We start from the raw sequence: 23696 nt of genomic DNA on the forward strand, positions 1-23696 counted from the left end.
TTACACTGCATCTAACTCAGGCCATTCTGAAAACTGCTTTGGTCATGTGACTTGACTTGATCATCCCTGGATTTTGTCAGTGAAATCTTCCACATGACCGAATGAGCTGTATTTGAGGCTGTATCTGATGTAACAGCAGATTGTAGCTGCAAACACAGAAATGGTCATAGGACATAAAATTGTGTTGTTTCACATGGATCTAAAACTTGTCAAATATAGGATTGAATCCAGAACTATTCCAAATATATGATATCAATGAAAGGATCTTTCTGCCAACCACAACTAAAGAGCCACAAGAAATAGCATTAAGTGTACTGAGGACAGATTTGTCTGCATCAACTGCATGATTTAATGAACAGGTGACATCAGACCTAAAAACTGTTCATCAGTATTAGCATGGGTTGTAAGTGGGGGCAGGGATGATTAATCAAACTAAATTGTATCCACAAAATGCCTACAATATGTTACAAGTTGTTTTATTCAACTAACATAACCAGGATGAAATAAACTGTTACAAGTAGGTGTCAAATTCAATTAAAATTAGCATCATTCATGTCAAAAAATTACTGTCACAATACTTCAAGCAGTTCAGTAAAACTCAATTCTTTATATCCATGAATGGTCTTTTTATGATTATTCCATTTCTGTTTTAGAAACATTATCGAGTAACTCTCCCCTAAAGAATTCTGAATATGCTTCCAGTTAATTTCATTTTCATTCTCCAAATTCTGTTCCCTCAAAGAGTTAAGTAAGACTTGGTCCTTCTCGAAAGACCATTTGTTACTTTCCTGAGTGATCACAGTTTTTCTAAGACTGACTAACCAGTGATACCGACATTGGTTACCATTTCGGCCTGGAACACGCAACGCAATTAGTGCCCATGGCAAGTTTTCATCATTAATGTCCAGATGGTTTTGCTTTACAACAGACTCTATGGAGTTCCGCAATAGTGTGGATTCAGTCTCTGACCAAGGGCCTTTTACACAGCCCTCTAAGTTTTTTACTTTATCAATTACATTCTGTGGGCTTCTTCCCATTAATTCTGCAATCTTCTTCCATTTATTTCCGTGCAGTTTTATCAATCTGATCAATTGTGATATATCTTCTTCAGAAAATTCCCCTTTCATGCCAACATCTGTATTTAACAGCCTGGCTCGTCTATAGCACGCATAAATCATTCGGTTCATCCTAAAAGATAGCTTTTTATAAAATCCTGTTTGTCTAAGAAATTTTTGAATTTGTGTTTTTTCTGTAAAGTCTTCAGCACAAAGAACCTCATGTCTAGTATACTCTGTATTTGCATTCAGGTATTCTTGCAAATTTTTGCACAAATGGTCATCTTCCTCTTTTGTCCATTTTCCCTCTCTCAAATAGATTCCATTTTCCTCTAATATTTTCACATGCTTCAATTCAAAATTCACACTATTTATATTGTATGGATGAATTATTGCATCTTTCTCATGAGTAACAAGAATTTGCCGACGCTGCAAGATTGCCTCAGTAGACTGATCGGTGGACCTTCTGTTCAAAACTTTTCTTCCAAATGCACTTGAGGTGATGATTTTTCCACTAACCGATAATAAATTTTCAAGATCGCCATCAAGTGCTTCATGATTCATTTCCACCATTGACGACTGAAGATCTGCTTGCTCTGCATCCATTGCAGATGATGAATGTTGGATCTCAGAAACTAAACTTCTCTCTTGTTCTGAAAAAGTTTGCAGAACAATATAAATAATCAGACTTTATTTAGATCACAGAGTGCTGAAGTGTATATATATATATATATATATATATATATATATATATATATATATATATATAGATAGATAGATAGATAGAGATAGAGAGAGAGTACATGGTTTTATGCACAATCTGCAGTTTTTAATACTTTGATATTTTTAATGACCAAACTTCAAGGTCCAGTATCATGAGTCATTTTTCATATATACCAAAGTTTTATGTACCATCAAATACACAGAATTTTATGTACCATCATATTTGTATGTACCATCAAATACACAGAAATACACTCAAAACTGAGATACACATATTCTGTATCCTAATACTCATAAGATAAATGTATTATGCTTTGTAAGTGTTTGAATGATGATAAAAAGCAAAATAAAATTTGATTTAAGTGATTTTTATAGGAATTATTTATATTTTTCTATTTATCACTCCATTCGTGTAATGAAGTCACTTGAGCATACTTGAATTGACAGAATTACCTTGTGTTGGATGTCTGTTATATCTTTATCCACTTAAAACACAAAAGTATATGATATTTCCACCAAAAATGTGTCAATACACATTCTGGATTCATTCTCATAACCATAATCTCACTATTATATTTTAAGTTCTGACTGGTTCAAGATTGATCCTACCGGTCCAAAAGAATAAAATCAAGTACAACCAAGTGATATCATTAAATGGACTGCACTGGACACTGGTCAAAATTAAATAATTCAGATAAAAATCATTTAAATCAAAATTTGTTTTCCTTATTATAATTATTAAAACAATTACATATAATATTTGGGTTTACACCAAGATAAATATCCAAATTTCAGTGTATTTCAGGTTTAGAGCATATTTAGGGTTTCTAGTAACTGCAAAAATAATTATTATTTCTTTTAACTTTCCAATCTCCTTCATCTACTTTTAACTTTCAGAACTTCGTATTTAATCAGTCATACTGAGTAAGAATTTTGCTGATGTTCTGTTAATGACAATACATGCACAGATATTTAAATCCCAGTCTGTTATATTGCAGTAATGACTGTGCGTTTAAATGATTAAAAAGATATAAAATCCAGGTTTAATTCCCAATCTGCTTGTTATATTACCAGGGCTCGAAATTAGCGGTAGTCCGCTAGCCCAAGGCTAGCAGATTTCCCGTCAGACTAGTAACTTTCATAATGTTAATAGTCCGATGGGCTAGTAAGTTTTGGTTATCAATAGTCAGCATTTGTTTATGCCATTCCCTAATAAAGACTTAAATGAAAAAATTACATGGTATCACACTTTATTCACTCGACCACAGTAACAAACAGAAAAGCGGTATACCACACAAAAGAACACGGCAAAAACTATTCAAAGAAATTAGTTTGCACGTTTTTTTTGTTTCAGGTTCTTTTTTTTTCGCTCGCTACCCAGACACTCCAACATCACAGACAGGAAACTACATATTTTACATTTCCATCGAAATAATTATAAGAATTAGATCAATTTATTACGATTACGTTATTGGCACATCCTTTCCATACAACTACTTTTTCTATGATGATAAGAATAGTTTTTATATTTTTCCCTTACAAGAATGAACAAATAATTGAATACACGTGGAGGCATCCAATCAGAATGCCGTACATTTGTTGGGAATTAAAATCTCTGAGCATGGCATCTGAGATTTGAGAATTTTCCGCCTTATTATTAATTTCAACAATACATTGAGGTTCGATTAATTTGGAACAATTACCAAACTTACAACTTATGATACCATAATTGGAGCTGTTAAATACAACACACAGAGTGTCAAATGGCTTCGATTGATAGGAACACACCTTTTCCAAGCTGAAACTAACACTATCTTCTGATGATAATATTTTATAGCAGTGTTTACAATAGCCACTGCTTTGATCATGAAGAACATCTGCTGAAGTTAAGTCTTTGTTAGGGAGAGTCCATTTCATTGTGGGAGGGGGCAAAGACACGTGTTTTGAAACGAGTTTCTTGCTCTGACTTTCTTATATAAAGGACACTGTGCCATTCCTTTTCTTGCTTTAAATAATTCGCGTCAGCTATACTATAACATCTCATATTTCAAAACAAGGCACAATTCCCTCCTTATAAGACAGGCAAAATGTGGCATTTGATAGGTGTTCAGCCACAGTGGAAAAAAAGCAAAAGTTTAATGAGAATGATGAGGAATAATTCTTATAATAGGGAAAAGCGTAATGGAAAGTTTCAGAAGAAATGGACAAAAAACAGGGAATGGCTGAATTATGATGAGGAAAAAAATGTTATGTGGTGTAACTGGTGTATGTAATTTGCAAAAACCAAACAGAAAACATCCAGCTTTAAAATTGAATCGGTAAACATACACGAAAGCTGTGTAACATTGTTTTGTGAACAGGACTAGTAAAGATTTGGCTGGACTAGTAAATTTCTCAATATACAGTGTGACCCTGCTATAACAGTAGTTGGGAGCCATAAAACCCGACTGCGTTATATACTGAACCGTGTTATATGCAACCAAGTCAGTTAGCTAAAGAAAATGTACCCCCCCAAAAAATTGTGGGGGTGGGTGGGTAATAAATGCAGACGGTAAAATATGTGCTTTGTCGGCACAGTTTCCATCTTAAATTGATGCATATTAAATGAGAAATACACCTGTAGTGAAAACAGAGAAGACGTAATAGTTTACTTTACTTAGAGAACCATGAATTGTACATATATGCGAATCGTGTTTATATATAAATGTCTAATGTATAGCAAGAATAGAGTACCAACACCATGTACTCACCTGCGAACCTTATCATATACACTGAATCCACAATACAAGTGATTCCATCAAAAATATGCACACACAGCTTTAAAATATTCATTAATTTTGTAACAGGTCATATTGGTCTGAATTCAGTGGAAAAACATAGTACAATCACGTAACGAATGACAAAGCATATTTACTTTAATGTACGTTCCAAGTCGGTAAAAGTTAGTTTGCGTTTAAAGCCGCCGTTGGTAGCATTCGTAAACATAAACTTTCTCCCTACAAAAAGGAAACTTTCACAGCACAGTTAACGTGTTCCAGTCACGTTGGAAAATGCAAAAATCCATCAGATTCCATCACTTTTATTTAAGTTTGGTACTGACTTCCTTTGAAGAAAAGTTCTTTGCTGTTATTGAAAGATTGAAGTAGGCTTTCTTTGATGAAGGGTACATGTGCTATTGAAGTCACCGCTAAAGGACAGCTTTGGAGAACCAAACGAATGCCCATTCTTATTGTGGCGGCAACATCAAATAATTGTATTGCATGATTGAGACTGGTATTTTTTCCATTTGCTGAGTACGTTTTCATAGCAGTCAGTGCTTCAAAGGTAATGTTTCCTTTGAAATTTCAGCAAACTATTTTATCTGGGTACATTTTTAAAAAGGAATTGGCCGTCGTTTAGAATATTCTAGTTACTGTCCCTCCATGCCTACTGAATAAACCAATAAGTAAGATGTATTTTTTTAAAAAATTTTGTTTACTTTTGTGGTAGCAGCGTGGTGATGCCTTCCACGCATGCGTCTGAAAATTAACAAGGGTCAACGGACGATAGAGACGCACGTGTTCTGATGACAGAGATTATTACAGAAAACATGAGTGTTCTGAAGGATTTAATTCTGAGTGAAAAGAAGAGGAATTTTACTTACCATCCACATACAAATGTCAGTCTTTGTAAATATATTAATTACTAGCAAGCAGCCAAAAATCTGATGAAAGATCGATTACGAGACAATGCCTCATCTGGTTGATCTCCATTACCAGAAATGTCAACAACAAAAAAGCAGATATTTCACAACATATAGAACTCATGCTAGATGTCAGGATAAGCAGAATATGATAAAACAAGGCACTATTTACATGGTTTATCAGTATGGACAAAGAATTTGTTTATATAAAAAAGATAAATTTCAGTGCATTTTATATCCAGTTTGCGGCTTCCTTTCATGGAAACTCTGAATTTCTGCACTCCAAACCAATGGTTGTATATAAAAGTTTAAACAGCCAACAATATCGCCAACAAATTAAAAAAAAGCCACATGGTATGTTTTGCAGCCAATAAGGAAAAACAATCCAAGTTTGCTAAATTGGCGAAGACCTAAGTGATCCCAGAATAAACTTTTTATGAGTTTTTTCTTCTTCTTACTTTTAAAAAAAATACTTTTTCGTGTACGACAAATCATCTGAATTTGTCAAAAGATTACTGACACTTGTCTGACCAATGAAACTTATTCTTAATCAACAAACTGATCAAAGGCTTGGCAATTATGGAAAAAATTTTAACAAAAGTTTGAATAATATTCAGCATACCCAAAATTTCCATTAGTTAGCTGTGACCTTAGCTTCTACAGGTTTAACTTGACTGTGTCCTACAGTATGTCCAAACACTGTGACACAAGCATGAAACAACTCACTTTTACCTAAATTAACAGATCTGAAATGTTGACAGAGAATATTTCATAACAAATGACATCACTTTGCATTGATAAACTTGATCTGGAGTTGCAAATGCTGAAATTTCTTTTGCTCTTTCCGTCAGCGAAATTTGCCAGAATCCTTTTAAAAGGTCAAACTTGGTGACATATTTAGCAATTCCAATTTTGCCAATGCAGTCATCTGTTCTTGGTACTTGAAATGAATTCATTTTAGTGACAATGTTGACTTTTCTGCAGTCAGTACACAAATGGAAAGTATTATTTGGTCTAGGCACAAGAATACATTGTGAACTACAGTTACTTTTACTTGGTTCAAGTAAATCATTCTCCAGTAAAATATTTCATTTAATTTTTCAAACATTTCTGCTCAAGATGATTCATCCTATAAGGCTGCTATTTCACAGGGGTCAAGGAAACAAGAGCTCCAATTCACTTAATAGTTGTTTTAATTTCCTTTTTTCCTGAGGTTGCAAAGATTATTTAATATTTCTGAATTTGGAAGATTGCTTAAACCAGAGTTACTAGTCACACTGCATTTCATTATTTATATCTTCCCTATGTGTGACAGGTACAAGTATACTGACTCAATAAAGTCAGAAATGCCTGGACTCACATTTAAACAGAGATGCTGATCCCTACCAGCCATAGGGTATGTAATTGGTGTATCCAATAAACTTCTCTATCTTTCCAATTACTGTACTATGTCATTATACTTCCTCCAATGAAAACTTAGTTGTTTTTGGGTTTATTGCCATTTTTCAGCACACGATAGGCTATACATGGCGGCCAGTATTAATGGTGGAGGAAGAACCCGGAAAACCTCCGGAAAGAACCACCAACCCATGAGAAGCTACTGGCAAGCTTTCTCACATATCCACATTGGCTGAATCCTAGACTTGAACTGGCGCAATAAGGTGAGATGGCAGTGATACGTAACGGAGAGTGCTTTAGACCACTCAGGGCCCCCCACATCAAAATGAATCATCAATGTGTCATTATGTGCAGCAACATTTAAACATTACACATATGGGTTTAAGAGTGTCATGCCACCAATGTCATAAAATCTTCAAAATGAAGGAGGATCACAAGAAACATGACAAGAAACACCACAGTTTAATTGATGCATATTCAACTGACCCAAAAATGGAGTTATTGGGAATACAGATACAATTTGCTGTCCAATCTATTTCAATCCGACTGTGCCTGATATTCCAAACACTATGGAAATTGTCTCTTTATGAAGGACACTCTTATGAGGACATAATGAGCCCTACAATGTTTGAAACTTAATGCCAGTTTAGACAATTTTACTTTATGTGGCCAGTGACTCCCCCAAACAGCTCCAGGAAATATATATGCCACTTAAGGATCTATTCAAGTCTTCCATTTATTAATTCTGTGGACAGTCTCATAATCCCACCTGGACTGGTATTACATAAACAATATGATAACCCGACAGACACAAATATAACAACAAACCTATATACAGTACCACAGCAGTTCATGTTTGGCAATACAAGCATTAAGTGTGTTTACCTGTCATTTGGCTGCATCAATGCTGTCTGAAAATAACAAGTACTACACTGCAACAATAGGTCATGACAATATGAATATTGTCACATGACCAAAAATACACCTGCACCAGCAGCTAGGGGTATCTAAACTTATAACCAATAAAGTTGATCAGTTCAAAAAAATTAATCAACAAGACGATTTCCTTCTGACACTAATGAAAAGGGATCTAACATTTGAGTCTGACAGTGTGACTGAACAACAGCAAGGTTAACTGAGACATCAAACACTTCAACACTGATTCACACACTTTAAACAATGACTTGCTCAACAAATTAAATAAGTGTTTAATTTGCATACAGGGTTTAGTTAGGAAACACCTGGCTACTGCCCACTGAAGCATGTGACCATTAAATACATGGCATTTATATAAGAAATATTGAGGTGGAGAATTAGAAATAAATCTCAAAGATATCAAGTGCTATAATGATAACCCTGGGGGATGAGTAAAATAATTGCAAGGTTGTAAAAGAAACAAAAACATCAATAAAAATGCCAATAACCTGAGCGAGTTAAAATGCTCAATTCACAACTTTTGACTCAAAGCCAAGGCCATATTCCCATAAAGTATTTTAAGTTGTAACAATAGTGTCAACAGGAAAAGAATAAGGGCTTGAGCACACTGACCATGGTCATGTGTTTTATGCTGGAAGTTTCCAGAAAGTCAACCAATGGAAGGATGAGTTTTCATTGTACAGTTGAGGATATTTTAGATCTGGAAAAGAGAAAGCTACTCAACAGCAACAGGTTATGTACTCCTGATATAGAACTTATTTTGCAATGACAGCCATTATGAGATTGATGTCTCTCTAGTATATTATTTAATCAATTTATTAAGTCAAATTATGACAAATCAAATCTTAAAAAAAATGCCTAATTTATATAATAAATTACCATAATCAACAGCAACACTACTAATTTCTTGATCTTTCTTCTTCCTCTTTGTCTTTTTCCTCCTCTTTTCTTTTAACAAAACATGTCCATGAATGTCTGATGTAATGCCATTTTCATCCTCTCCATGGGTATTTGGCTCACCATCTAACATAAAATTGTAAATGTCACCATCATTATTGTGAATATTTGATGAGAGCTTGCTCTTTTTACGTTTCTTCTTCTTTCTTGCTGTACTTTGCTCTGAACATTCTGAAGCTGCTTCCATGTCAACATTATTGTCTCCAGCTGAAAAAGAAATTACCAATATTTTCAAACGACATTTCAGTATCATCACGATGATTCATGGAATCATTTTTGTCTTTGTTTTCCTTCTTTTTAATCTGTCAATCCAAGAAACTACTATCATCATCATCTTTTTCTCTGCATGCTTTTTTTCAAAGCAATTTCATCTTGCAAAATCAAATCTGTTTCTGCAACTCTTTCATATATTACCAACTATACAACATAATGAGCCTTCAGTGAAAACCTTATATCTGGAGTAACAGTAAGAGTTTAATAATGAATACCAGATTGCATTTTTTTTTTGTACACAAGACCACTAGACACTGGATGGTGGCCATACTGGACGTCTAAGTAGCACTATTTTCATTTAGTACCAATCAGACCTTGTGATATGTATGTGTAAACTTGTATTTTAATCCTCCAAGTAGTTTCTTCGGAGTAGTGATAACAAACTAGTGCTATCAGATGGGCAGACAGGCACTGGACGGTACACAACATGCTATCACATGACCTCTTCTGGTCTATGACCATTTGAGCTAAGAAAAATGATAGTACATGTCCAATAAGGTAACAAATTATTATTTTAAAAAACTAAAGATCCATTTATTGTTTTCCATTTAATTTATTGGGAATCAACTTATTAGAATGTGTCAAACAACAAAGCAAAGCATTCCAGACAGGCGTTACTGTCTGTTGTATTGTTTGTTGCTGATTTTTATAAATCATAATATAAGCAAGGAAAGGATCAGAAATAAGGATAAAAACTGACAAAAAAGACTGCAACATATTACAAAGGCATCAGAGGAAAAGTGTGTGTGTGTGATTTGGATTTTTAACTTAGCTTTATCAATTTTTCAGTCATATCGCCTTAAATGTCTGCAGTGTGGCAGTTTATAGTGATGTCTAGCACTGGGGCATCATGTCCCACCCAGTAACATTATCCTGACACTTGACCAACCAATCCTAATACTAACCTCTTAATGCTGAGCGCCAAGTGAGACAGCTGTTAGTACCATTTTTATAAGTCTTTGGTATGACTCGGCCAGGGATCAAACTCACGACCTCCCACATCCGAGGCGGATGCTCTAACTACAAGGCCACCGGAGGAGTTTCAGAGAAAAAGAGCAGAGAAAACAAATCAACAAGTGAGAAAAAAAAACAGACTGTTGAAAAACAAGTTATTGACTATCTAGAATAAAACTTTTAATTTATATATATTTTTTCCTTTATGTGGCTTACATAAGTATGAAAGTTTGAAAATACTCTATAATCCATCATCGCTAGCCAAGATTTTGATAACCCTATCTTCTATTTGGCGGATTGAACAACTATATTGGTGCTTTGTCCAATAACTATTGGATTTCATGTATTGCCTCCCTTTGTATACAGGGTTCATACAGAATTCTGAATGATAAATTCAAAGACTTTTCCCAAACTTCCAATGACCAAAAACATAGATTTCCAAGACATATTTTTGCTAACATTTTGTATACAAGTTATGTTATATGAGAAAACAACGAATGCAAAATACTACAATATTGTTTAACGATGAAACTGAACGGGTCAAAAAAGAAAGAAATCAGGAAAACTCGACTACATCTGAATCTAACAACCTTGGACAATTTTATTGGTATTATTGAAAGAAATTAAAAGTTTGGGTTTATTTCAATTTTCAAAGATTTTTAAAGACCTCAGGGTAATCTGCTCGATTTTCCCAAACTTTCAAGGCCTTGAAAATGCTACTTCATTTTTCCCAAACTGTCAAAGAACTTCAAAGACCATAAGAACCCCGGTATATAATCCCAACTAACCAATAGCATGGTGCATTGTACATCCACCGAAAACAGTGGTTGCAATTGATCTAAAAAGGATAATTTGTTAAGTTTAACACCAGAGGGAAGCCATTACAGGTATCTGAGTGAAAGGTATTTGTGCAGACATGGAATGTCACTGCAAATTGCTTATTTATCGTCCATTCAAGTTGTGTGTTCCCCATGACATGATTACGTAGGAACAGTGTTAAAATTTGAACAACTTATTTTTGATTGGATGCAATGGCTTGCTGCTGTATCCAATGAAATTCACAGACCTGAGGCTCAGATATATCTGCTTGATATGCCAAGGTATAGATAGGGTTATCAGAACCTTGGCTAGTGAAGATGTCTATAATCATGCTTCACTTAAATATATATTTCACTGTTCTTTCCAAGAACTGTCATGATTTTTTTTGGTTGTTGTTGTTGTAGAGTTTAACGCCATTTTTCAGCACATGATAGGTTATATATGGCGGCCAGTATTAATGGTGGAAGAAGAACCTGGGAAAACTCCATAAAGAACCACCGACCAACAAGAAGCTACTGGCAAGCTTTCTCACATTGGCCAAATCCAAGACACGAACCCACACAGAGGTGAGATGGCAGTGATCCGTAATGGAGAGTGCTTTAGACCACTCAGCCACTGGAGGCCCCGATTTGTTTGGTACAGGGGGCTTTTTGACTTGATCTATCATTGAGCAGATAATCTGTAGAATTAGCATTATCATGTCAAGTTCTTAAACTTCTTCAAGATTTCATAATCTATCAAAAATCTACTACACTACAGACTGACTCCTAATATTAGTATTGGAGCCAGATATGTTAAATGCGTCATAACTTTAGATAATAACAATCCCAATTTTCACATGTTTTTCTTGGTTCCTGTGTATTTTTGTCTAAAATTATGTGGACAGCAATGTAAATTTGACCAAAGCAAACAGTAAGACATCTTTTCCTATCTTTTTACCTTCCTCTATGAATTGAAAACTGATGCAAAAGATGACATTTACTTTAATTATTAATGCATTGTACTGAAACAAAATGGGGTATGTGTAACATCATTAAATTAATGGGAATGTCACCTTTTGGGCTTGCTTAGCTGAAACGACAGACTCTAAAGTGACTATTTCAACTTAATCAACCTCTTGCATGGATCCTGAATATGATTCACCAACATTAGTGCATTTTCAAAAGGTTGCTAAGAAAGGAGACAGATCCTCATTTTCAAAATGACATATATGCATTCCTTACATACAGTCAAACCCACTTATCTCAACCTTGGTTATCTTGAGAACCCATGTACTGTATGTCGAGTATTTTGGTCCGCTTCCCCAAAACTCTATCTCTGTTATGCTAATAATTCCCTGATTATCTTGACCCCTGTTAAATCGATAACCCTGATATGTCAGGCATAAGTTTTGATCTGAAGTAACATGTGGACTTGCATAGTTTGACAAACTGCAATTTTTAATATCCATCTCAGAGAAATTTTACAACAAAAATGATCTGGAGTTTCCACTACTATCAGTACCTACTCACATGGCAAGGATGGAAAAAGTTGGTACAAGACCAAATTGTACCGGTACAAATGCTGATCAACCAATCTCATCAATGCATGGTTTATATCTTGCATAGATTGGAGAAAATTATGTTGTAAACAATACTTTAGAGTAAAGAAACTGAATTAATGCATTTCTGACCTTTAAGGGAGTGGCATTCAAAACAGACACACGTCCACACCACAACAATACAGTTTATTCCACACAGCATTGCATATTTTATCTTATCTGCAACTCAGTAAATTATGATGTCAGGATCATTAAATGTAGCTAAAACTAAATCGTTGTACACTGTATCATTAAAACGAATTAGGTACTTTTAGCTAAATTTAATGATGCTAACCTGAAACTTGATAGGATGAAATTCACAATGCTTTGTAGAACAAACTATAGTGGAATCGCATTCCAATATCATCAGTCAGTCACCAACTTGATTCATACAAAATCACAACTTTGGTTCACAGTTCACTTATAAAGTAAACAGTTAAATTGTTTCCATACTTGCAGAGAGTGTACACCTTCAAATTCAGCATGGGTATATCACGTGACTTACAATCATCAATAAATAGAAACCAGTAAAATTCCAAACCAAGCTGGTACCTCCCCACCCCCAAACAACGACCTGGTTATTAATTTTGTTTTGAAAAGAGTAAATAAACGCACAAATCACGTTTTTAAAAAGTCATAGCACCCAGTATTTTTTTATACAAAAGCTGTTCATCACTGTGCCATGATTACGGATTCTCAATGCAAACAGAACAAAGCAGAAAGTGACTGATAAGAGTAACATCTATGAAACAGAAAGAGGAGTGCTTTCATTTGTATTGTTTTATCTTGAATCGGATATCAAAGCCTTGCAATCCATCAAAGTGATATGCCAACTATCCTTTTGGCACTGTGTTGCTGACAATGGTAACTAATCAAAGTCGGGAGGGATATGGGGCAACAACTGTATGAATAGATTCATAAGAGAATTTGATGTTGAGACAGTTAACTTTAAAGACTTTAAACACATTTTACAGTTTGTCGGTCCATGAGTACAGACATCCTCATTCTTTTTTAACTAGTATCAGTAAAACCAGGCATACAGTAAAAGAACCTCTGATGATCTGATGATTTTCACGCACAATTTTGGTCAGTTACATTTTACTACTGGATAAAGTCAACACTAAAAAAAGAAAATACTTTTTTATGTACATGTACTTAAATTGCCCTAGATTTGGTCAGCATGAGAAAACCATTGCCTTGTTGAGGCTACCAAAGGGATGAGGCTTTCACATGGAAATAAAAACAACTTTAAACCACTGACATTACTCCAATCTATTTTGTTATGCAACCTGGCATGACTGAATTATTTTTACTGTGCATTAGAAATGCCATTTGTTTTTAGAAAACTCCTCATTTTCGGTTGCTTCAGGTGCATAATCATTGTTCTGCAGTATATTAGTCAATTAAACCCTAATATCTCGTGACTCAGTTATGTCGACGACATAATCAAGATAACCGGGTTTGACTGTAATTTGAAATTTTTTGTCAACTAGCTGTTAATATTGGTAATGGCTGATATATGTTTTCTGCTTAAAACTGCCTATAGTCAATAAATGGTACAAGAATAATCTGCCACGGTAATCTTGGTCCAGCATGAAATGCTAAATGACTACACTTTTTTTGCTTTCTCTGTTACTTAGTTTAACACCAAAGTCATAACACTAGGCCAGACAGCTGAGCTTGAAAGTTAAAAACTTTCTGCTCCAGGCAAACAAAGTATTTTCTGTGGAAAGGAAAATTGGAATGTAAAGGTATGCATCCTGAATGTTGGTGGAAACCACCCAGTCAAAGGGTTTAATGACATTCCTGACTGAGGCATTAGTCTCCATCCTCAATGGCTCTCCCACAGGAATGTGTTAAATGCAGAAAGATCAATGAGCAGAAAATTTATGCCTTTCTGGATGAAAATTAGGAAAAAAGAACAGCTAGGCAAGATGCAAATATTTAAACAGTAAGAATCCTTCGAAGTGTGAAAAAGAAATTTCCAGGAATTCAAGATAAGACCATTTCTTCCTTTTAACTGTCGAGATTCTTTAGCAATAACAAGTTTTACAAATCAGATGATATGATATAAATATTGGATATCACTTTGGCAAAAAACCCATGTTATAATGATCATCCATTCTGGGGGAGTAGTGACAACAAGATTTTCAAGTCCATTGTCATGGCAGCCATACTAGACGTATGACACTATTTTCATTTAGGACTTGGTAAAATATCCATCTTAATATCATCCATTCAGGGGTGTTGTGATAAGAGTTTTAAGATGGTCATCAAAGCAGTCAGAAAGGATGTGTGACTGAAACCATTTTCATTTAGAATCAACTAGGTATTATAAGAAGTATACTGGTGAAAACCCCATGTGATATAGCCATTAAATTGGAGAGAAGCAGAGGTAACAATATCTTCAAGATAATACTTCCATTTATGAGAAAAAGCAATAACAAGATTTTTAAAATGGCTGCTTTTGTGGTCATTTTCACTTAAAACCAAATGGATATCATAAAAGAAGTCTTCTGGTGACAAATCCAAATCGTTATCACTTCCTGTTCAAGTAGAGTTGGGATAATATTTTTAAGATGGCTAAAATTATGGCCATATTGGGTGCCAGATCAGCACCATTTTTATTTAGGACCTGCTAGACACTGTAAGACCGGTGTCTGACCTCCTTCTGGAGAATATAAATAGCAAAAGTCAGATTAAAATTCAATATGAATTTTAATGATCTGTTACTATATTAAAAAATAAAACAGAATCAGGATGAGTCCACAGACCAAATAAGGAATGATAGGGATAAATGATTCAATCTAGAACATAGAATAAAATAAATCTCAAAGACAATCAGTGTTATACTGATACCCCAGGGGGATGGTAACCTAAATGTGAGGTTGTGAAAAAAACAAAAACAAGAATAAAAATGAGAATAAGATAAGATAAAATGCTTGACTCAACGCAAAGGCCATTTTCTTATAAAATATTTTAAGCCAATGTAATGATGGTGTCAATCTGGAAAAGGAGGGCTAGAACAGAGCCATGTTGAGATTAACAACCCTCAAGTAAATTATTTTAAGCAATTTATATAGTCAAATTCCAACAAATAAAATTTCAAAGAAAATGCATAATTTATATAATAAATTACCATAATCAACAGCAACACTGCTAAATTCTTGGTCTTTCTTCTTCCTCTTTTTCTTCCTCTTTTCTTTTAGCAGAACATGTCCGTGAATGTCTGATGTAATGCAATTTTCATCCTCTCCGTGGGTATTTGGCTCACCATCTGACATAAAATTGTAAATGTCACCATCATTATTGTAAATATTTGATGAGTGCTTGCTCTTTTTACGTTTCTCCTTCCTTCTTAATGTACTTTGCTCTGAAGCTGCTGCCATATCAATATTATTGTCTCCAACAGCTGAAAAAGAATTATCAATATTTCAAAATGGCATCAAAGTATGATCATGGTAATTCATGGAATTATTCTTGTCTTTGTTTTCCTTCATCTGTCAAAGAAACAAGCATCATTATCTCTTTCTGAGCATGCTTTTCCTTTTTTCTTTCCAAAGCAAAATGATCTTGTGAAATCAAATTGGTTTCTGCATCTTTTTCATATATTACCAAAGAGACACCATAACAAGCCATCAGTGAAAACCTTATGTCTGGAGCAGAATTAAGAGTTTCAAGATGGTGGTCATATTGGATATCTGATATTTTTATATTTTTACAAAAGACCAACTAGACACTGTACGGTGGCCACTCTAGATGTCTAAGCAGCACCTTTTTCATTTAGGACCAATTAGATATTGTGATGAATGTGTGTGCTAAGTTTCATTTTAATCCTCCAAGTAGTTTCTTCAAAGTAGTGATAACAAACTAGCACTAACAGATGGACAGACAGGCGCTGGATGGCACACAACATGCTATCACATGATCTCTTTTGTTTTATGACCATTTGAGCTAAAAAAAATGATAGTACATGTGCAATACATGTATATGATAACAAATTATTATGAAAAATATAGACACATCTATTGTTTTACATTTACTTTACTGGGGATCAACCTCTTAGAATGTGTCAAACCACAAAGCATTACATTCCAGACAGGCTTTAATGTTCATCATAATGTTGTTGGTTTTTATTTTTTTTATTTTATAAATAACAACGTAAGTAATGAAATGATCAGAAATCCGAATAAACACTGACAACAGGATTAAAACTATTATAAAGGCATCAGAGAAAAAGAGAAGAGAAAGCAATTGAGCAAGTGAGAAAAAAGAAAATAATTTTGAACATGTCATTGCCTTTATTGGGCACAGACTACGGTATCTTTAATAAAACATTTGCTTTATATATTCATGACTGGTGAATAAGTAGAGTAGATATCAAAAGAACTAGGAGACAAGTGATTACTTTAAACCCGGCAATGTCCTTTGAAGGCACTGCAAATTTTTTGAGGTGTTACTGTAAATAATTCTGACAAAATGTCGGATTTTTTTCTGTCAATGTGGTTTATATAATTAGGAAAGTTCGAAAATACTCCATGATTGTGCTTCATTTTATGTACATTTCACTATTCTTTCCAACAAATGTCATGATTTGCTTTTTTACTCTATCTATCAGCGAGCATACCAGCTGCAGATATTAGACATTTCAATTTCTTAAACTTCTTCAAGATTTCATAATCTACCAAAAATCTACAACCCTATGGATTGACTCCCATGATGCAAATGTCTTCCATTCACAAATTTGAGGTGAATTATACGAATCATACCTCTAATGAAAATCAATAGCTGCAATCTTGACTACTTCAGCTATATTATGAAAGGATTGACCAAGTTGTTACAAATAATAAAACTATTTTCATTTGTAACCTCTAGGTTAAATCTACAATCAATCCAATCACAGAAACAGCCAAGGTTTTCCAAATAGATTGGGTTTGGGGGTGGTGGAGATATTTACAATGAGCAAAATGTAGGATTTTTACATCTGAGGCATAATTTTGTCTTGCCATGGGAGTTCCAATAGCTACCTTATCTGTTTAAAAGATAAATCATTGGATAAAATTAATAATGTTTATTAATAATGGACCTGGATATAGTCAGAATCAAAATTTGCTTCAGAGTGGGCAATAACAATTCCAATGTTCATGTTTTTCAAGGCTCCTGTGAGTTTTTGGCTGCAATTCTGTGGATAGTAACGTAAATTTGATCACTGAACAATAGGTATCTTTTTCTCTTTTCACCATCCTCTTTAAAAGGAAAATAGATGCAAAATTTGATATTTTACTTTGATAATTTAATGCACTGTATATATTGCATATTAATGCGAACTTTGCCTTTTGGATCTGCCACCCTTCTCTTCCTGCAGCCCTTACCTCTTTGCTATTGCACCAAGGCTATGCTTCCTAATGGCCCTACAGTGCAGTATTTTGAAACCCCAAATGTGGGAGTGGAGTAAGAAAAGAACCTCCACTACCTCTGATGTAGTTGCCAATATGGCTCACTGAGAAAATAGCTCTGCACACCACTTTTTTGATGACCACTGCAGAGTGGGCATGGTCTCGATATAATGGGCATGTTTTACTATGTATGACACCTGCAAGCATGCTCTACACTGTTTTCTCTTTTATGAACAATTTGCTTACTTTTGATGCTGAAAAAGTGTGATAATTCAGCAGATTTTAAACATTTTCATTTAGTATGTATGCAAAAAATAAGCCATTTTCAATCCAATCCCCCTTGTTGTATAGTGTATTTTGTCTACCTCCTCCCCATGTATATTCCCGCTTTTGCTCAGTAACACCCCCTCCCTTTATAGTCTTATATTTTTAACAGCAAGATCAGCGGTCACGTCCTCAGCTACCAAATCAGTATTGTTACATGTGATGTTTGATGCTGGCTTAGGATGCATGATAAATGCCACACACTGATCACATTTGTTTCTTAAGCACTGAAAGCTCCCTGTTTGACAGTACAGGTCAAAGGAAGATTCCATTGGTACTTTGGCAGATACCTGTCCTATATGCTGTGCCAGCGAACAAAAGTAATGGACTGTTCTGAAGAAAAATAGGTAGCATCACATTAATCCTTGTTTCTTCTCAAACATATTAGATGCAGATTTTGCTTTATTTATTTTTTCAACCAAATCACATTCTTCCAGATAATATTTCAGAGTCATTAATAGCTGTTTCATTAACTGTGATCCACATTCACAAGTTACTCTTTTTCAATGATATAAGCGAACCTACAAATTGAGGTAATCTTTAAGAAAAAGTACACATGTTTAATTGTGCACAGCACATAACCAGCATAACTGTTACATGTTCATGAAAGAATAGCAATAATAAAAGCTAAAATTCTGAATATAGATCAACTAAAATCAATCATCATCAATCTATTTTAATGTAAAGGTTATTTCGTTGTTTGGTTCTTGTAAAAGAAAAATCAGTGATAGAAATAAGAACTTGTGAACTAAATCAAAACATCTAGTATCAAATTTTCATCTAGTGCACAATTTTTTGCATGGAGACTATTTGAGAATTCAATACATATCAATTTATTCAATGTCTCTAATTACTGGCAATGTCTTGTTTGTGCACCGACACACTTGACACACTCTGCATCACATGTGACTCGTCTCACAGTGGCATTGATTATATCAGTGCCAAATACAGTCAGTGCCCTTTTGACGTCTGTACAGGACCTGGTAGCATTGTTACATTTGTAATGACCATGAACAGTATGCTGTGTTACATACATGTATATTAAATCTGTATTGTTTGTTGGCTATTTTTCTCCATGAATATATATATATATATATATATATATATATATATATATATATATATATATATATATATATATATATAATTGTATTTTGGACTTGACCTTGTCCAAACCCAGTTCACGTTGTGCCTGACAAGTAACATCTGTATTGTGGACAACAGAATACATAGTGGATATTTTCTCAATGAGTTAAAGAGTAGGATCATTGTCAATAGATGGTAAAAAGATTTATTTCAGTCTGGGTCTACAATACTGATATTCCCCATGGAAAAGCCAGTTGTACCTGATGTTTACCACATTCCTTATTATAATTCTAGAAACAGATTTTGTCTTGTTGACAACCCAGTGTTCTATAACGGAAAATTCCATTAAGTGACAGTATATCCAGAAAATGGTAATTGTGACCTAGGTCAAGTAGAGGGGGTTTATAATCTTGTTTACTTGAGAAATTACTCATTCTTACAATAACATCAGATGCAAAATCATTTGTATTGTTATGTTCAGTTTTTACTTTTGGTGGAATAATTTATTCAAATTATTATTATTTGGGATTACAAAGTACTCAAAAACATTCTTGGACAGAAAAATTATTTTGTAATTATAGTGAATTCAGAAAAGGAGATCTTGGATTATGTTACTGTGATTATTTGGAAAACTTAGCACATCAACATACTTCAGGCCACTGGTATATAGTACATTCAAGACTAGAGGCACAGCAACACCTTCAGCACTACATCTTTTTTCAAATACCACTGACATTTAACTAAAACTGTATTTATTAGGACTGGAGATATAACTTTTGGACTGTTTGGGATTTAATTCTGAATACTGTAAGTTCTTTTTAAATTTTCACTTTGTATTCAAGGGAAAGAAATTAGTTGTTGAATTTTACAAAACTCGATTTCTGTCTGCGTGGGTTCGAGTCTCGGATTTGGCTAATGTGGGTATGTGAGAAAGCTTGCCAGTGGCTTCTCGTGGGTCGGGGGTTCTTTCCGGAGTTTTCCCGGGTTCTTCCTCCACCATTAATACTGGCCGCCATGTATGGCCTATCGTGTGCTGAAAAATGGCATTAAACCCTACAACAACAACAACAACAAAACTCGATTATTTGCTTCTTCTGTTACTTAGTTTAAGACCATAGTGTCATAATAGCTGAAACTTACACATACATTTATAAGGTGGTAGCAGTGCGTTGATAATTAATTTTCTATCTGGTCACTGCTTTATATGGAATCTGACAGCTGACCAAATGATACAAAGTCCACGATATGAGAGAATTCAAAACAATTTTGCAAGCAGTTAGACCATGTCTATAAAACTTGACAATATCCAGTTTAGCATGATGATTAATCTTTGATTGTGGCATGTTTTCTTTATCAGAAACTAGTGTTATGTTATTTATATACATCTCCACTCAAAACAGATCTACTAGCTGTTTCTTTAGGTTGTTTTTTTTTTTATTTTCAGCAAATGATTCCACAAATGTCAACTCTTCATATTTCACTCTCTCCCCCTCTATCTTTCTCTCATCAATATGAAATCCAAATCACTAATGTGCAAATTATAATAATCATATTGTATTTAACATTTAATAGAAAGTTTTTTTCTACATGCCTCAGTAACAGTTCAAGTATTCCCCAATTGCCAAACTTTCTGCAGTTAGCAGCCTCATCATTCACACTATGCCAAAAAGATGTTTCTGCTACAAATTTTTTGTTAGGATTCTATGTTCTGAAGTAATTTTTTTACCAAAATTAGTTTAAAAGATGAAGCTAAAATGCTTATTAATGCTAACCAAATTTTACTTTTTCAATACCTGTTGACATTTTTAGGCAATCCTCAGAACTAATGTAATATATTAAAATTAGAACAGTTATAAATCTACACATGCAAAAAATGAAATTTGGGAAAAATCTCAAGTGGTTGGAAAATCAATAACGTACCAGACATAGCATCATGGAAGAAAAAGAAAGAATTAATATTTTTAACCAATGAGAGGATAGTATTCCATTCAGCACTTTGTTCTTGCAAGGGCGCGATCAGGTACATGTCTAGTACTAATATTAGTACCCTTACTCGTACCTCGTGGACAGGCTACGACATCGTAGCTAGTACATGTCGAGCGGTACCACTGGTAAATGATTTGGCATTCCTTAAAGGAATGATAGGGTTACACAGTCGAATGCCCAAGCTAAACATCGGTACCAAATTTATTATGCTACGCAAAATGTAGCTTGAAATAACAACGTTTATTGTGAAATGGGTCGCGCGAGAAAGGAGAAAAGTGTCCTCTCTTGTAGTTATTTTATAGTATATGTATGACAGGTCAATTTTAAGCAAAGATACGAGCCCCTGTGCTCCATGCGCTATGGGCACAATGTTATGACGGGTGACGATCATAAAATTTTTATCAGCTACATGAAATCTGTTTTTAACTTGTATAATAAAACTTACAAGAACATTCCTGACTACATACAACAAATAATATATTTAAAATACCAACAAAATGTGCGTGATGCACTTCAAGTGCCTCATAGTTTAAACACGTGGTATTCGATACTATGTTTTGTCTACCTGAAAAAGCCGAGGATGCTTCGATTGGAAAAAAGGGATTACATTAAAACACGGAACAAAGGTGCATAGTAGAAAAGCAGTGGCCATCAGTTACAGCCAATAATTCGATTCCAAAAATAAATAATAATAATAATAATAATAATAATAATAATAATAATAATTTTGGAAGTCAGACACAGAAAGATACATCATTGAACAGGTTGTTGGTGATATGTCTGGGAAGCCAAAATGGTTTTTATTTAAAGAAACTAGATATATACAGAGTTGATATGAGTACATGTATATCATATTTCTTATTTAGTTTATGAGTTTTGGAACCAATATTAATTTGTTACTTGACATGCATTTTCTTCCATGTACATATCATCATCATCATCATTATTATTATTATTACAACTACAACTACAACTGCTTGATTAATATTAGATTATAATAAATAAGTGTCTTACATCAAATTAATACTGTTGAAATGCTTTTAGAAATATTGTCAAAAATAACATCATTTTATTAAAGTCTTAGAGTTTCTTGTCATGCTAATCCAGTTAAATAACAGATAAATTCAAAATGAAATTAATGTTAATATATTGTGTCTGCCTATATAAGCAAAGACAGCTCATCAGAGCATGGTTGTCAATAAGATTTATGTAGAAGTGTTTTATAGTCAGATACAGTAAAGTACACCACAACCCCATGTGCATTGTCATACAGTAGAGAATATCATAGAATCATGTGCTGGTGACAATCATAGCACCATGTGCAGTGATGCAGTAGGGTACATCATATGGCACCATATGCTGGTGATACAGTAAGGTACAGTGTAGCACCATGTGCAGGTATAAAATTACTTTCCCTAGATGGAGCATGCTTTAAATTATTAATTATAACAAAAGTGTATCAGTGCTATTCAACAGTACTTATTTGTTTTTATATTTCCTCAACTGACATTGACAATGATCACTTCTTTTCTGAATGGGTCTTAATTTCATCACTCATTTTTTTACTCCAAACTCATGTATAATTAAAGTGTTTAATTCTAATGCTACAGTCATAATGACTTCTACTCTATCATGTTTATTATGCTATGGAGGTGGGGTGTAGGCTGGGAGAGTGTGTGTGTGATTTGGATTTTTTACATAGCTTTAACAATTTTTCAGTCATATCGCTATGATGTCTGCAGTGTGGCAGTTTATAGTGATGTCTAGCACTGGGGCCTTGGAAGCAGGAGGTCGTGGGCTCGATCCCTGGCCGAGTCATACCAAAGACTTACAAAAATGGTAATAACAGCTGCCTCACTAGGCGCTCAGCATTAATAGGTTTGTGTTAGGACTGGTCGGCCTGGTGTCAGGATAATGTGACTGGGTGGGACATTATGCTGTATGTCTGTGGCATGATGCCCCAGTGCTAGACCACTATAAACTGCCACACTGCAGACATTGTAGTGATATGACTGAAAAATTGTTAAAGCTACGTTAAAAATCCTAATCACACACACACTTCCAATGGATTGAGAGGATTTCCAATTGACTTGAGGGAAATCCACCATACTGAGTGGACCTCCACTACTTACAGTTGGCACTTAATCCCTTGCCCCTCTGTCCACATCCACTTAACTGGGTGGGCAATCCATACTCCAAGATGCATTTACTTAAAATAAACCTTTATTTTTACAAAATATGTAAACTAAGTTGAACAAGTTCTGCACACTTTCCTCCATTTTAGTGTCACACATGCATGCTGCTAGATATCCATGAATTGTCAGCCATTTGAGAATGACCTACCTTATCCTGTTTTGTGTTAGATGTAAGATGGGGAGTCATCCAAACAACATCATCATTTCCAAAACTCTAACAACCCACAAACAATTACCCATCTTCTGCCTGACCTATAGGTTCAGAAGCACAATGATAAATTGGTGTCTTTTAGGAGTTCTAATAACTAATGACATTATTGGGCCACAAAGAGA

General features: G+C 34.4%; 1 protein-coding gene across 1 annotated transcript; it reads right to left on the reverse strand.

Moving 5' to 3' along the window:
• Nucleotides 1–459: 459 nt before the first annotated feature.
• LOC149781979 (cyclin-D-binding Myb-like transcription factor 1) lies at nt 460–21727 on the reverse strand. Its single transcript, XM_089936165.1, has 4 exons — nt 21659–21727; nt 15516–15788; nt 8674–8958; nt 460–1708 (listed from the first exon to the last, which is right to left on the reverse strand). Exons 2-4 carry the CDS (start codon nt 15763–15765, stop codon nt 570–572), a joined length of 1674 nt encoding a protein of 557 aa, XP_089792291.1. The 5' UTR covers nt 15766–15788; nt 21659–21727; the 3' UTR covers nt 460–569.
• Nucleotides 21728–23696: the final 1969 nt, after the last annotated feature.

The sequence above is a fragment of the Sinohyriopsis cumingii genome, chromosome 15, assembly GCF_028554795.1.
Source record: "Sinohyriopsis cumingii isolate HCF-2022 chromosome 15, ASM2855479v2, whole genome shotgun sequence".
Classification (NCBI taxonomy): domain Eukaryota; kingdom Metazoa; phylum Mollusca; class Bivalvia; order Unionida; family Unionidae; genus Sinohyriopsis; species Sinohyriopsis cumingii.